Below are 16,892 nucleotides of genomic sequence, written 5' to 3'. Positions count from 1 at the left end.
GCACATGATTTCATACAGGAGCTGTTGCTGGTATACATAAGTGCACAAAGACTTACAATAGGAAGTTTGAATGCTGATAGAAGAGTAGTAATTAGAACTATGTGCTGTGGATATTCTTAGTACTGTACTGATCAGTGTCATCTGTATGTGTGTGTGTGTGTGTGTGTGTGTGTGTGTGTGTGTGAGAGAGAGAGAGAGAGAGAGAGAGAGAGAGAGGAAGAGAAAGTCTGCTGCCGCTGCTGTTGCAGCCCACAGTTTCCATGGTAACGTAGAAACCCATCTTGGTCTCTATGGTAACTTCTTGTTGGCACCCACAGAGATAGAGAGAAAGAAAGAGATGAAGATGTAGAAGAGAGGAATGAGAAACTGAGAGAGGGATAGAGAAAAATAATTGGGAGAGGAGGAGTTGACACTTAGAGAAGAAGACAGAGCCTCAGGTGTGGCCCTAACTTTACTTGGGGTTAAAAGAGCTCGAATTCAAAGCATCATCCTCTTACTTTTTTGTCTGAGCTTCTAATATTGTTATCTGCAGCCTCACATGGGCTTTTGGTTGGCTTCATATAGGAAAGAGGTGGTTGCTAGTTCAGTCTGATGTAGGTGTTGAGCATATGACTTACATATAGAACCCACGTCGTTTAAAGAATTTCCATCTGTTTAGGGTGTTGGGTATTGATATTACTTTACCAAAGTCTTTCAAGAAGCAAGTCTTGCCACTCAGCCGTGCATCTTAACAACTCCTCTGGGCAGTTATTTCAGCAGTTATTTTTAAGAGTATCAACAATAATTCCAAAGGTAGATTGTGGAATCAAATCAGATTAGAAAACATAGGTTTAAACAACTCCCACCCCCTTCACCCCTGCAAACTATATTAATAATTCTAATGTGCAAACTTTTACAACATCGTAACCTAAATCTAAAGCGCTGTAAAAAATAAATGAAATGATTAACAGGTTTTTCCCACCAACTTATTGGGCTAAATTTAACCCCTTACTGTATGTAAAAGTTTTTAAAAGGAAAAAACAAATTAGAGAAAAGTTATAAAGTCATACTGCTTCACCTGATAACATTAATTAACTGGAACTACTGCTCCTGCTACACTGTAACTTGATTAAGCGCAGCAGCAGTACAACTGCTCAACTTCATTCACACCTGGTTTATAATAATATATACGAGAGGTTTCAATCTGGCTTTCACTCATGTCACAGTACATCTGCTTTACTTAAAGTTACTAATGATCTTTCAGCCTTTGACACTTTCTCTCACTCCATCCTTCTAAACAGACTTTCCTCTCTTGGCATCTCCGACACACCCCTAACCGGGTTCCAATCATATCTCCTTGACCGTTCCCAGTTTATTCAATTTAAATCATTCTGCTCTCGTCTATTCCCAGTCACTTTTGGTTTACCCCAAGGTTCAGTCTCAGGCCCTCTTCTCTTCATAATATACATCCTCCCTTTTGGTACCATTGTCAATAAATTTGATCTTCACTTTTATTATTTTGCTAATGACACCCAGTTATATCTCTCCTGCAACATTATGCACTCCACGCTGTATATAAATGCCACTTGTTTTGCACATATTCAACTCTGTATATTTTATATATTTTATTATTATTATTATTATTATTATTTATTTTTTTTTTTTTTACTATTTAATTTGTAAAAATGTGTATACACACACACACACACACACACACACACACACACACACGTAGGAAAATATTTAGTATACACATCCAGAAATGCATACACTATTATATATTGTACATATATTTATTAGTTTCAGGTTGGCCATTCTTGTATTTTGCTCGTTTGTGTTGTTGTGTTTGCACATCTCTGTTGCTTGTGGGGCTCGCACACAAGAATTTCACTCGCATGTGCTGTGCCAGTGTGCCTGCACATGTGATGTGACAATAAAAGTGATTTGATTTGATTTGATTTGCAGGCCTGATTCCTCCAGAATGTTTATCTGAATTAAAATCCCGGTTCAGCTCAAATTTTCTTAAGCTCAATCAGCATAAAACTGAAATCCGTATCAGCTCCAAATCCAACCTACTAAAGGCAAATCATTTCACTTTCACTATTGAACCTTTGTGGTTTTCGTTTCACCTCGGGTTAAGAGCCTTGGTGTCATCCTAGACAGCTCACTATCCTATAAATCTCACATCAGTGATCTCACTCATTCTGCCTATTTCCGTCTACACACCATTAACCGATTACATCCTTCTCTTTCCACTCAGTCGGCGTCCGTTCTTGTTCATAGTGTCGTTACCTCCTGCGTTGACTATTGTAATTGACTCTTAGATGGTCTCCTCCAAAAATCCCTCCATACGCTTCAATTGGTTCAAAACTGCCCGCATTATTACCAGAACCCCGTCCTACCAGCACATCATCCCTATCCTTCAGGAACTTCCAAATAGTATACAAGCTTCTTCTCCTCACCTTCAAGGGCCTTAATAACCTTGGTCCTCCTTTCCTTTCTTTCCTTTCTTACCTTTTGTCCAGTTATATAACTGCATTTGTGGATGTCAAGTAGACATGCTGAAGATCAAACCAAACACCAGCATGTGGAAGAAAGATGATTTAAGTGGCACCAAATCATTTCACATTCACTAATGACAACTTCGCAGTTTTCGTTTCACCTCAGGTTAAGAGCCTTGGTGTCATCCTAGACAGCTCACTATCCTATGCCAAAAAGGCTAGTCCGAGTGTTTCAAAAACTGCTAATCAACTGGGAGCTTCTTGCACAACCATCTCTAGGGTTTACAAAAATTTGTCTAAATAAGAGAAAATCTCCAGTGAGCATCAGTTCTCTGAGAGAAAATGGGCTGTTGATGCCAGAGGTCAGAGGAGAATGTGAAGATTGCTGCAGACTTATAGAAAGGCAATTAAACCATCTACTGATTGCAACCAAGTCATGCAGAAGAGCATCTCTGAATGCACAACACTTCAAACCTTGAGGCAGATGGGCTACAGCAGCAGAAGACCACACCGGATGCCACACCTGAGGCTTCAGTTCACATAAGTACACAAAAGCTGAAGATTAGAACATTACTGGCTGGTCTAATGTGTCTTGATTTGTGCTGCAACATTCAGATGATCGGGTCAGAATTTGGCAGGGACAAGTGAAGAATAGGATATTTCTTCTGTGGTACTGATTTGTGCTGTTGTAATACTTTCGATATGATACTTTTTTTGTCTTCTTCTTGCACACACATGCCTTAACACACACACACACACAGTGCGATATATCTGTGGGTTCCTTCAAAAGCAGCTTAATAGCTAATCCTGTCTTGCAGCATACACACAAACACAGAAGGTCATTGCAAATGGAAACAATGTCTGCGCTATGGTAGAATGTCGATACTATAATCTGATTGGCCTAGTTGATGGATAGGTGGTTTGGTTGACCTATCACAGTTAACTGAATTATTGCCCCCACATGCTTACCTTTCGGTCATTCTGTCTGCTTTCTTTTCTCGCTCTCTCTGTCTCTATAGTCTGCCGCTCTTCCTCGTGTACTCTCATCTTCTCTCGTCTTTTTCCAGTCACTAACCAAATTAGTCTTGCCCCTTTGGATTTTGCCCTTTACAGGACTGGATGAATTGAAGGAAAGGAGGAAGTGTGTGTTTTCTGTGTGTGTGTGTTTTCTGTGTGTGTGTGCGTGTGTGTGTGTGTGTGTGTGTGTATGTGTGTCAGGCTAAGCTGTTCCTACCAGATGTTTTTCTTTGTTTTATGTTTCTGAGCGCCGCACTGTCTGCCTGTCACCAGCAGATACACAGCTCGGGTGTGTGTATCTTTGAGAGAGCGCGAGCGTGATAGAGAGCTTTTGTATATTCGAGAGGGAGGATGTGTGTGTTTGTGAGATTAATTACTTCCGCATACACTGCTAACACTCCACTGTGCGGTGAAGGGTCAACGGTACAAACGGTGAATATTAAACCAAATCAGTTCTGCCGGCTTTGAAATCGAAACGCGCACGCAGAAAAAAAAACAGGTGTCGACTGTGAAAATCTCAGTTTTTATCATTAAGCTGGACACTTTTGGGCTGAAAAAGACGCTGAACAGACTTGAATTGAAAGGAGTGAAGGTTAGAAATGTAGAGAGCAGGAGCACAACAAGTTTAAGACAGCTTTCTGAGCAGGTGACTGAGGCGCAGAATCCCTGGGCTAAAAATCGACTCGCCTTTCACGTATTCTGTGTTTCAACCTGTTTAAATCCACAGAATTATAATTCATGTCACTTCTTTGACTGTCAAGTTACTTGAGCATTTCTAAGTGCGGGAAAAATCATGGTTTACAAGTTTAATCGCTTCATTATGAACAAAAAAGAAAGCAAAGGACAAGTTTTTTTGTTTTTTATCAGCCTCTTGCAGTTGTAATGTGTTGGCAGCTGTGATTCATGAGACATTTTTGAGATGGCTCTTATATAGAGCTCTTAAAAAAAAACAAGTTTAAACACTTGAAAAAAACTACTTGAGAAAAAGTGAGATCAGTGGTTAGAAAAATGCCTGATTCCCATGGTACTGGAAATTGCTGTGTTAAGTGTCACTGCAACTGGCCTAATGGGAGTCTGATGTAGTCTTTTCTTGTTTGTTTAGCTGGATGGCCTTCGGATTTCCATCAGCCTGAACATCTAATCTTAATGCGGCTACTGTATACACAAGTTTTTCCAACATAAACATTAACTTTAGAAACACTTTAGCGATTATAGACTGATCGGACTGATTTGGATTAAACACCATTACAAACATTTAACCTTCATTCAGCAATGATTTGAGAATGTTCACTCTTTGTACTGTCCTTAAAATCACCAACAATCAAATAAATACATTAAAGAATAAGAAATTTTATTCTCAATGAGAAGGTTGGCATTCAGTTTTAAAATGCCATCCCTGTATAAACACCGGTGTTGAACTCCAGGCCTCGAGGGCTGGTGTCCTGCAGGTTTTAGATGTGTCCTTGATCCAACACAGCTGATTTAAATGGCTAAATGACCTCCTCAACATGTCCTGAAGTTCTCCAGAGGCCTGGTAATGAACTAATCATTTGGTTCAGGTGTTTTGACCCAGGGTGAGATCTAAAACCTGCAGGACATCGGCTCTCGAGACCTGGAGTTCGACACCCCTGCTGTATAATCTACAGAAGAATACATTTTTATTTTTTCCAAAACCAATGTCATGTCCATTTTATGACAGAGGTAAACAGATCTTTCTTATCCTTGCTAATCACTTATTCCTTATCAGTTTTAAGTTTTAAAAGATGTTTCCCCTCAGTGCAAATGATTTAGTATTTGAGAGCCTCAAAACAAGCCAGAAACAAAAAGAAATTTAAAAACACAAAGGCCAGCATGTGACTCAGGTGTTGCACAGTCAGTGACGTCAGTGTTGTAGCTGTCAGGAGAAAAATGTCAGCATTGATCAGAGGAAATAACAGGCTTGAAGGCATATAATTCCAGTGGATTGGACAATTTAGAAGCTGTATTGTATTGTATTGTATGTGGTTATGTAAGTCAATGATGGAATCCAACCTAAACTCTTTTGTCAGTCAGCCTGTGAAGATATTTTGGTAAATTTAAACACAGCTTCTTCAGGTTTAGCTGATTCTTCCCAGGGATGAGACTGGAGCCTAGAGAGACCTGCCTGGCCTTCTGTCCCAAACCTCTGGCCCGCTGTGTGTATGTATCCATGGGAAAATAGAGGGAAAAAGAGGAGGAGCAGGGAATAAAATGAATGGATGGATTGATAGATGTTTTTATTACCCACCCCCAAAAGAAAGAAAGAAAGAAACTGGGCAGAAAGCAAGAGGATGTTGAATAATTCTATATATAGGATGTTGTATTTGCACAGCAAGAAATAAATAGATTTCTGCATTGCTTTGATCTCATTTTCCTTAAAAACTTGACAAAACATTTAAAATCAGATATGAAAAGGGATTAGGTGGATGATGAATTGTTTACGACTTTGCAACAGTCAGAAAGTTATATGATCCTGCTCTCTTTCAAGGACATTTCAGGACATTTCCCAGGACCCCGTCAGGCTGGGGTCGGCAATATGACAACAATCCCTGAGGAGCTCTGTAGTAAAAATCCCGTTGTGTGTTTGCGTGTGCATACATGTGCACATGAAATCATTCCTTCCATCAGACAGTAACGTCGTAGGACAGGAAGAGAGCCAGTTTGATTAAATAATCAAAATGCTTTGATTGTGTACACGATTACAAGTTAGACAAATACATGTTAACATATAAATAATCAAACATGCGCACGCACACACGCATGCATACGCACAAAGCAGAAGCCACATAAACAGCGGCAGAACATCTTGTTCTGGCTGATAAATTTGAAAGAGTAGGCAGCCAGCACTGCGAGTGCTCACAAGTCATATACAATGTCCTTAGAGTTGATGTGGGAAAAATAAAAAAGTTTTATGATTGTGAATGAACGTGTGTATATAATAGTGCTACAGCATGTCAATTTTTTCCAATAAGCCACCTCTCACGATGAAAAGATTTACTGCACATAGTTCAATCCTTTGCGACATGAACTTAGCATTTAATCTGATTTCAAATTTTCATTTATAATTACCTCTGATTTTATCTGTGTCTGTTGCTCGTTTTATGTCATGCTGCAATGATGCCCCTCAGATGAGTAAATGGACTTTTTTATGTTTGTGTCTGCACAGGAGCGTGTGGAGTATCTGTTCCTCATCATTTTCACGGTGGAGGCGTTCCTGAAGGTAATAGCCTACGGCCTGCTCTTCCACCCCAACGCCTACCTGAGGAACGGCTGGAATCTGCTAGACTTCATCATTGTAGTTGTAGGGTAAGCGATCAGAATCACACAGAAAAGAGACAAACTGCGAGGTGTTATTTGATGGTTCTCTGTTACTCCAAGTGAGTCTATGAAGTTTGACAGATGAAGCAGATTTCATAGATTCAGTTGTGTAATTGTGACGCATAGTCTCTTTTCAACAGCTACCTGACACACACAACCTCAGCACATCATTAGCAAATTAATCATAGTACCTTAGTATAATTACTGTCAACCAATGGAAGTACAGCCAAGTCAATTGGCAGCCTCTGTCTAATGTAAGAGGTAGTCATAGTGTTAGCATCTATCAAAATTACAGTAAGATAGCGTTTCACGTGGCCTTCTTTACTTTCAGTTGCAAAGGCAAAGAAGCAGCTATATTTTCTCTTGTAGCTCATCTTTTACTCTAATTCCTGTTTGTAAAACCAGAAGGGCGCTCAGACAGACTCTACAAGGCCAATCCCATATTTTGCGATTTTAATGAAAGTGATCCAGGTCTGCACTAACATTTTATAGATTCTTCTACTGCTCCTCCTTGCTCAACATCTCCACTAGGTTTCGTAAAATTCAGCTCGACTCGTCTCATCAACAGAGAGACAAATATACGGCCTTGGTGAGAAGCTGAAGTCTGTTAATTTATTTACTAATTTAACACGACAGTCATGTGTTTTTTTTTAACATCCAACCATTGAAATAAAAAGTTCAGTTTGTGCCAAAATTATGTTCATTTTTCACAGTCGAATTGTCTGTGTTGATAGCCTGGATCAGTGCAACTGCTGTGATCTTGTCAGCGTTATTGAACACTTTCTCTATTTGTGACAGTAAAATTATTTGATTTGCAATGTCCAACCTGCTGGCACACAAAGTAATTCTGAATTAGGAAGCTGATTGAGGATATGCATGCTCTTTTTTCACAATACCTCGAGTATATTTAGTATTTTGTTGTATTTTAGAAAGATTACTGTAGTAGCCATTTGAGAGGAGTATTGTCCGCTGACAAAGCTTTCTTTAGTTCACAGAAAATCTGTGCTAAAGCTGCAGCAAACTTTGGCCATCAGTGTATTGGTGAAGCTTAAACTGATTAGCTTGTGAGATGCTGATAGCAAAGCTCTGCTGTTTTTCTTTATCTGCAACTCAGCAACATAGTCCATCTGCTAAATCCATTTTGCCTAAGTTTGTGTGTGTGTGTGCGTGCGTGCCTGCGTGTTTGTGTGTGTGTGTGTGTGTGTGTGCGTGTGTGTGACCCCCTTGCCAGCTGTGCTGTGTGTACATAATTTTGGACTTGACCACTGGACTTGACAGTTACATTTATGCCATAAAGATGGTCTAATTGAGTGTGTGTGTGTGTGTGTGTGTGTGTGTGTGTGTGTGTGTGTGTGTGTGTGTGCACGAAAGCACCCTCAGCCTGGAGGAAGCCTTTGTAAATACACCAACACACAGACATGCACATTCAGTGAGTCTTGTTCATTGCAAGTCAAGTGTTCACTCATATTAGCCATCACTAACTGAACACGCTTGGCTTGAGCCTATAACCACACACACACACACACACACACCAACCACACACACACACATACATCCCATCGGCTGAAAACATGGTGCCAGTGCCCATGGCATAAACACAACCTTTGCCACTCTTAAGCTGTTATCTACCCTCACTGTCTGTCTCCCTCTGTTCATGTCTCTTTCTCGATGTGAATTGTGCCTTTTATTGTAATGTAACATGATTTAATTTACAACTATAATGCACTGATGCCTGCAAATATTTTTGTTTCTCTTACAACCTTGCCAAAGGAAGTTCAGAAGGCGAAATACACGTCTGTTTGACTGCATGACTCTATTTGGAGTCATGCAGAATGACACATCAGTCTATTTAATGATTAATGTTATAGGGGACTGGATATGGATGCCTCAAAAGGCTCAGAAAATATGTATACTAGAGGGTTAGGCCCACTGAACATATATATAAACTTGGCACAAAATGTAAGGAAATTTGTGTTTATTTCTTTGTCGTAACTTTGCTTCTTCTTTGACACATTTGTAAACATATTTAAGAGTTGAGCAGCAGAGATGAGCAGTAGAGTTGAGAATGAGGGTTGCACCCAGAGGGAACACCAAATCTCCTATGCCAATGCCAAACAGCTTATTGACTTTTGATTAGTGTATTTTATTAGCTTGGATGATTAAAGTCTGAATTCTTTCTTCAGTCTCCAAATTCAGATATCCCCCCCCCCAATTCAGATTTAGATCTGAGAATACTGAATAACTTCAAAATTTTTAGTTTTTAACTTGAGGTAGTCAGAATTCAGTGCAAAGGTCATGTATGCTCCTTTTTTGCTGCTATGTAAATCAGTCGTGAAGGTGAACATGATCATAATTCTTTCCTAATATCCCCCAAACAGCTTATGTTGCCTAATCCTAACCACTTCTTTGCTAAAGAGCTAACACATTAGAAAGCACTCCACTAATATGCAAACTCAGTTTTAACTTGACATTTAACTGAATTGGAAACCAAATAAAATCCACTAGAATAGATGTGAAAAGCTAACAAACACAAAATTCTTCTGTTTCACAAGCTGCAGGGAGTGTGTGTGGCTGGGTGTTTGTGTGGCTATGTGCATAAGTGGCTGTTTGTCTCTGTGCCCTTGCGAATCTAACTGCCAGTCTGTCTGTGTGTCTGTGTATAGATGAGAAGTGACAAGAGTTCACTCCCTCTGGATTATTCACCATATGGGTGAAGGAGCTTGTACCTGGTGCTGAGCAACCTCAGAGACACACACACACACACACACACACACACACACACACACACACACACACATAGATACTACGGTCCACACTTGGCTGGCACTTACCTGAGAGGTCATTAGTTAAGGCTCAGTAATTCAACAGGCTGTGTTCATGTGTGCATGCGCAATATGAATATGAATGAGACTCAAGTTCAGCAGTTTTCAAACTTTTTCTGTCACACAGAAAAAAATGTGTACCCCATACCCCATCCACATTTTTAATAATCATTAACAATTAAAAAAAAAAAGACCCACGTTCAATTTTAGTAACTTAAAGATCAGATTGGAAAATAAATGTTAAGAACCTTGGTCTCTGCATTCATACATACCTTGCTTCTTCATTTTTGACTTCTCTCTTTCACTCTTTGTCATCACTTTTTCCACTTTTGTTTTTCCTCAGATATATTAGGTCCATCTCCTTCCCCATGCAATTTTATGTTTCTTTCATTTTACTTTCCCTCCTTGTATTCAGGGTGTAATCAATACAAAATACAGAGTGAAGGATTCAGGCAAAAAAAAATTATCTATTTCATTTGTTCAGCATTTACAGGGTCAGAAAACTACCACGTGACACTTACTGTACTCCAGGATGTAAAATTTGGGCAGAATTAATACAAGCTGAATGAATATTTTGCTTTACACTGTAACAAAAAGAGGGGAAAAAAACAGGGAAAAAAAGCCTGTGGAAAAACTCACTATACTTCACTCAGATTCGGCACTACAGGCAATACTTTCCATGCTGTCGAGTTAAAGACGACAGTGAATGTGATGTGAATAAACTTTCATGGCCTGACCCGCAAAAAAGAATTTGTTTCCTCTATTGAACTTTTCTTGTTTGGAGAATGTTAGAAATTATTGTGAAGCAAACTTGTGTGTATTTACACAGACATATGTTCAGATTACACAGGAGTACCATACACCTTTGGATACTGAAGATGAATGACAAAACGTGCTGGGAAAGAACTTTTCCTTTCACGCATACAAAACAATTTATAAAACAATTCATTTATATTATAAGCGCAGAGTTTGTGACAGTTTGTTCGAAGAGTTTTATAGACTATGTTTGCTTTTATAAGAGATAATATAATGTATTGTGGTTTGGTATAATATTTCATGAGTCAGTCGTAGCTTTTTGTAAAAAAAGAAAAAGAAAAAAAGTAAATAATTTATACACTAAGAATAAACTGTGGTATCTTAGGCTGGCCAAACTCGAGGAAACCTTCAATATAAAAGCATTAAATTTAGATCAGGGTAATGATCAATATCATTACCATCTCTTATTACCCGATTTGATCCACTTTTTATCTAAATACATACCTTTATATAAATATAAATACTTCTGTTATTACTGAAGCTCACCTGCAGTACCATTACAGCCCACAAGGGGTTTCCTTCCTGCACAATGACTGTGTAAAAGATTTTATACAGTCATTGATCTGCACTGTGGGAATCACTGTTCTAGAGACTTGACTATTAATCAGAGCCTTTGAAGGATAGTAATACTAGATAGCAACTCCACATACCTCGTACACCAAAATGAGCTAAATTAGGCTTATCAGTGGGCTGATATTATCAGTAGATATTAACTGTCGATATCAGCATTTATGACAATTTATGCCAATAAATAAAAAATGTAAAAGGAGATATAGTAGAAACATCCTTCAATATATCACGTGTTTAGAACACCACAAACGCAACAACCAGCTGATCCAAGCAAAGTTGGCCAAGGCCCAAACAATCACACAGATAACTACACAAAAATAAAATTAATTAAATTCACTTAGAAAGGAAAGAACAAATAAATACCTGTAGATATATACAGACTATTTAAATCCGCAAATATGTGTCAGTCAATTTTTCTCTGTTTGCAGGATAGCAAACAAACAAACAAAGGTATCTAAAGGTATCTAAAGGTGTAAAGTATGTGTATTTGCAGCATAACACATGATCAGTTCAAAGTTGTGAGTCAGTGCATCAAGGACTGTAGTGCCATCTAAATGTGAAGCAGAGACTCTGCTTTTACTTTATCACACTTTGCTACAAGTGTTATTTACATGCTTCAAGAATCACTATTTAAACATGCTCAAGCTTTTAAAACTGTAATAATTAAGTGTAAATATTTTTTTCTCAAGCAACACAAACACCCAAATGTTGACATTTTGACTTCTGTGAGACCTCTCAGCCTTTTTTCTCTTTCTGAATGCGTGCGGTTGGTACTATCTTTAGCTGTGGATCTATACAGCTCACAATGTGGTGCTACACTCCAAGGCTCTAATTACCTTTAAACACCCTACAACAAAAGAACATGCTGGTGGTGCAAAATTGTGAATCTCTGACGTACTGTTCGTGCTCAGTTTCAAAGGAGTGCTTCCCACCAAGAGAGAGGGGGAGAGAGAGGAAAAGAGAGTTAATCAAATTGAGAGGGAGGTAGTGCGAAATAGAGAGGCAGAGAGAGTGTGAGAGGGAGAGAGGGAGATATGTTTTGAGAGGCCTTTTCAAGTGGCCATTTCATCTGTGCTAATTGATAATTCTCCATGACTAACGTGCCACTGACTAGCTGGAAAATGGTATTGTATGGTGATTTCTAAAGGATCTCGGAGAGCCAGAGACAGGAAGGGGAGAGCGATAAGCTCAGCTGGACGTACATAAATTCAAGCTTGTGAGTCACTTACACCAAAGGGATGTATGTCAATAATTTCATTGGGATATCAGTTAACAAAAGGGGGGAGCGTTAAAAAGAGCATATTTAGCTCTTCATTGAAGATTATACTTCTGCTTTACACTGATAAATATGTATGGAAGCCTGAAGAGTACAGTGTGATTGCTGATCATGTCATTCAAGACATTTCTGGGCACTGGCCTCTGCTTTCCACCACACCCTGCCTGATGGGATCGGTGTTGTATTTCATCCCAAGTTCTTGCAGACCAATGTGAGAAATTATGACTTCACCGACCTCGGTTTGCACTCATGGGCACTGTTATACGACATTTCGCTTTACATTTACCACAAACTTTTACTGCTCTACAGTAAAACAGTGCTGCCCAACCTTATTGGCTTGTGACCCTTCAAATCCAAAATCAAGGCCATCCTCAGAGTGCACCTGTTTAGCTGTTTTGGCCCTTTTCTGTAATGATGTCCTTTCAGTCCCAAGGTTGGTAATTACTGGTCACTCTGACTAAAAGTCAGTAACCCAAACTATAATAAATCAGTCCCAGGCCTGAATTTCACCAAAGTAAAGTGTTCACACATTTTGGTCAAAGTCCATTAATTTAAACTCATGAGCAGTTCTTGCTTAAATCTTTCTTGGCTGGATGTTTCTGTTTTCATGGAGGGTAATAACTAAAAAGGGCAACAGTGTAAAAATACATTTGACATTTTAAAAGAGTTTTTCTGCATAGTACCACATAACCTGACTGTGCAGCTCTCTTCACTACAGTCATGCACAGGCATCTGTGGAGCTGACTGTCAAATCATTAAAGCCACATGCCTCACATTTCCTTATCTGCGAAAGACAGAAGGAACAGATGAAACATTTTCGATTGTTTTCTTGGAAGGATAACTTGCTAAGCTGTTTTATTTTTTGCTTTCGAGTTTCTTCAAGAGTCAAATTGTGAAACGACACTGTTGACTTCACCAGGCCTTTACCTTCTAAAAATATGTTCCCAAATTTGGCTGCTGTAAGCACATTTCACTTATATTGCAATGTTTCCACTGGTGATTCATTTAGTATAGAATTAATGAAAAAAGTGTTTAAAAAGTTTTATTTCAACTGAAACCTGATATTGTGCAACACTACTGACAATGTCTAAAGTGGCAAACAAAGATGTAAAACACATGGCCATAATGACACCAACTGTGGTGGGGCCTTTACAGCTGTATCTCTTTTATTGTTTTCTTTCTCTCATAGATTCTCTAGTATGTGGAAATGGGATGTCAATGTGAAACTGATGGTTATTGAAGTCATTACCTTCTGTCTTACAGGTTATTCAGTGCAATCTTGGAGCAGGCCACAAAAGGGGATGGGGCTACTCCTATTGGAGGGAAAGCGGCGGGCTTTGATGTCAAGGCTCTGAGGGCATTCAGAGTACTCAGACCCCTCAGACTGGTCTCTGGAGTACCGAGTAAGTACTGAGAGCTATGGAGTAAAAAAGAAGAATGAAAGAGAGAAAAGCAGGAGCACAAATGGTGCTCTGGGGATCAGGTGTGAATGGTGATTGGGTGTTGTGGGGGGTGGAATGGACCAGAGATTGAAGCTTGCATTGGTGCTTGACGCCACACATGATGACACACATATACTCACACCCAGTCTTCTTCTTGTCAGAAATGCAGAGGCTTTCAGAACTGGACGATTTATGTGCGTACTTGTCTGTGAAGACACTCTTAATGAAAATAGTGTGTTTCCACCTTTATGTGCATTACACTTGCAGACAAATGCAGAGGATGCAAGTGCACAGCTATCACTTTGTCATTTGGTGTAAAAGTGCTGAGTGCCGTTGTGCGCTGTCCAACATCACTGGGCTGTCATGGCAGTCGTGGCAACTGATCAACAGCGTGTTTGCCAGCTGACTTGCGCACAGATGGTGTTCAGTTGCTTATGTGCTGTGGAATTTATTATCTTTTTATTAAAGGCTGATCATTAAAGGAAGAAAAACATGAGGTTGTACAATCAAGACGTCTTAGCCATGCCAGTTATTCACGACTGAAAAGTGGAAAAACTGCTGTTCCAGCAACTATCTAAGTGTTCCTCACTCCATGACACCACACTAATTTTGCAGTTGCGTTTTAAAAAGTTCAAAAGAGTAACTGATTAAATTAATACGAGTGTAATCTGATAAACTGGTCTCGCCTATATGCGCAAGCCTGTGAGCTTTTTTGTTTTTAATTTAGTTTGTTTTAACAAATTAGTCAGTTAAATAAACCCACAATTTCTCCTACTGCCTTTTGTATTGTTACGCCTCTTCAGCAGCAACATATTTTTGCTCCTCTTGTTTTAAGTTATTAATATGCAGAGCACTGAGCTTTTGTTCATTAAAGCATTTATTAAATTTAACTGGAAAGGTGTTCTGCTCATAGACAAATTTGCATTTAAAAATACCATGTTTTTTTCTTTGCCTACAATTAATAGAAGTCATACTTTTCAGTAGAATATCTGTACAAAAGCAATATTAAAGCTTCAGATGAAATATAACAGCCAGCTTAAGTGCTTGCATGGTGATTCATTATGACAATGCTGGTATATGAGGTGGCAGTAATGATTTTTAATGACAGTAAGTCTCCAATCCTCAGATTTTATAAGAACTGTATGCTTTTTTAAAATGTTCTGTACACTCTCATATGCCTTTTTGGATTCTTAGCAAATGTGTGCCTCCTGCAGGTTTACAGGTAGTGTTGAACTCCATAATCAAAGCCATGGTTCCTCTGCTCCATATCGCCCTGCTGGTCCTCTTCGTCATCATCATCTATGCCATCATCGGTCTGGAGCTCTTCATGGGCAAGATGCACAAGACCTGCGTTCATAACCTAACAGGTACACACAAACACTCACTCGTAGAATACCTATTTATAAGCACTGATGCACAGATATAAATAAAAACATGCATGATCAAACACAGCCAATGGCACACAACACTTCAGTTGCTTAGATACATGATCAAAGCATGTATTGAAGTGTATGTGCAGGCATGCTTCAGTTAGCATTTATTCACATACATACAAAGTGCAAACTTTGGTGTTCAAGGTCTTTGGTTTGACTGAGCTTTGCATAAATTCAAACTCTACAGTAAAACTTTATCAGCAAACAAACCTTAAACAGTTAAATGATCACATCAATTAATTATTCAAACCATCATTTATGTTTCTGAGCAGGAACAATTTCAGCAATAATTGAAACAACAGCTGCCATAAATGATTGAAACAATTTTCAGCAAAGGGCCTCAGGTATAATGGACTGGAGTGTTATTATGATGGTGTTATACATCCCCTGAGAGGCATTAGCTTTCCACAGGGTAAGTGCCAGTGGAATACTCTGCTATCCTATACATCACCCTGAAGAGCTTGTTTTGTATAATTAGTAAAACACTTTTTCCACATTGATTTTTTTTCATGGTGCCTTTGTTTGGTGTTATTTCATGGTGTCCTTTTAGCCTTTCAACCTCTTTTTTTATGTGAATGGATTGAATCTGTAACAGAGCTTCCCGTAGCAAAAAATCAAAATGTTCAGTGAGCACTGCTTGGATGGGCGTAAATCTCTCCTGCTGGGATCTGCAGTTCAAAAGACAAGCAGCTGAGTTCGAAAAGTATGCTCGATAAAAAAAGTGCAAGTCTGTGTAAACAAAAGCATAAGGAGTCATGATCTCAAGGAGAATTTTGATAACAAGGATCCAGTCGCCACTATATATCATAAATAGTACAGTACATGGATATTCCATTGAAATGAAACATTGACTAGAGTTTTGAAGCTTGGAGCTTCTGCTATTGCTAGTGCTGGCAAATAGGGTGAACTCTGTTGCAAACAGGTGCCATACCAAAAGCTTCTTTGCAATTGCTTTGGTTGCTAGCAGATTGATGCTGTCACCCATAGTTTGCATGGAAGGCTCCAATTTGTCAGCAAACATGCTAACTAACTGGAAAAAGTATGACACAAACTGGAAGCAGAGACAGTTCACCTTCAAAGTAAGTGGTGCTTTGCCACAGAAATCAACATATTTCAGTATATTTCATGTCTTCACAGTTAGTGGCATTCACAAGGCAGTTTGTTTGCAACCTCTTTGCAATTAGCTATTGTAAGCAACTTTTCCCTGGCAATCGCTGATTACAGGGGGTAGCTGACAGGTCTCTAGACATGTATGACTGGAGCTTAGCAACTGATTTCACAGCGTAAGCCAGCAACCTCTTGCAACCAGTAAGGAATAATCCTAGCAGCCAGTGGTTAGCAGACAATTGCCAACTGCTTTCTAGGCCTGTGTAAAGTCACTGCATTGCTACATGAGATGCTAACTTTGACGAGTGAAAAACAGGCTTAAAACAAAACACAATCGAAAAAAAGTGAGCAACTTATAGTTTGCAGTATGTTTTAATATGACAAAATCTTAAAAAGTTACAGAGTTATTGGAAGTGAAACTTGCACGTGCTACCAATGCAAAATACACTTAAAACAGTGGGTTATGTGAAAATTTACAGTTGGCATCAAAGCAGACTTAAGCTACAGAGCACAAAATGTTTTTATACCAGCTTCTAAACATGTTTATTTCTGTTATAAATTTGGTTATCGTAACATGTGAATCCTTGACAAGT

General features: G+C 39.0%; 1 protein-coding gene across 1 annotated transcript in view; it reads left to right on the top strand.

Moving 5' to 3' along the window:
* cacna1c (calcium channel, voltage-dependent, L type, alpha 1C subunit) overlaps positions 1–16,892 on the top strand; it is a 238,265-nt gene that overhangs the window by 154,730 nt on the left and 66,643 nt on the right. Inside the window, exons 4-6 of the mRNA XM_085376077.1 lie at positions 6,682–6,821; positions 13,581–13,720; positions 14,974–15,126. Of these exons, the coding sequence (XP_085232203.1) occupies positions 6,682–6,821; positions 13,581–13,720; positions 14,974–15,126 (433 nt within the window). The remainder of the gene's footprint in view (positions 1–6,681; positions 6,822–13,580; positions 13,721–14,973; positions 15,127–16,892) is intronic.

Source organism: Diplotaxodon limnothrissa, linkage group LG17 (genome assembly GCF_057381915.1).
Source record: "Diplotaxodon limnothrissa isolate DT_005_m linkage group LG17, D_limnothrissa_male_GT1.1, whole genome shotgun sequence".
Taxonomy (NCBI): Eukaryota; Metazoa; Chordata; class Actinopteri; order Cichliformes; family Cichlidae; genus Diplotaxodon; species Diplotaxodon limnothrissa.
Note: the sequence above shows the minus strand (reverse complement) of the source record. Positions and strands in the feature narration are given on the sequence as shown.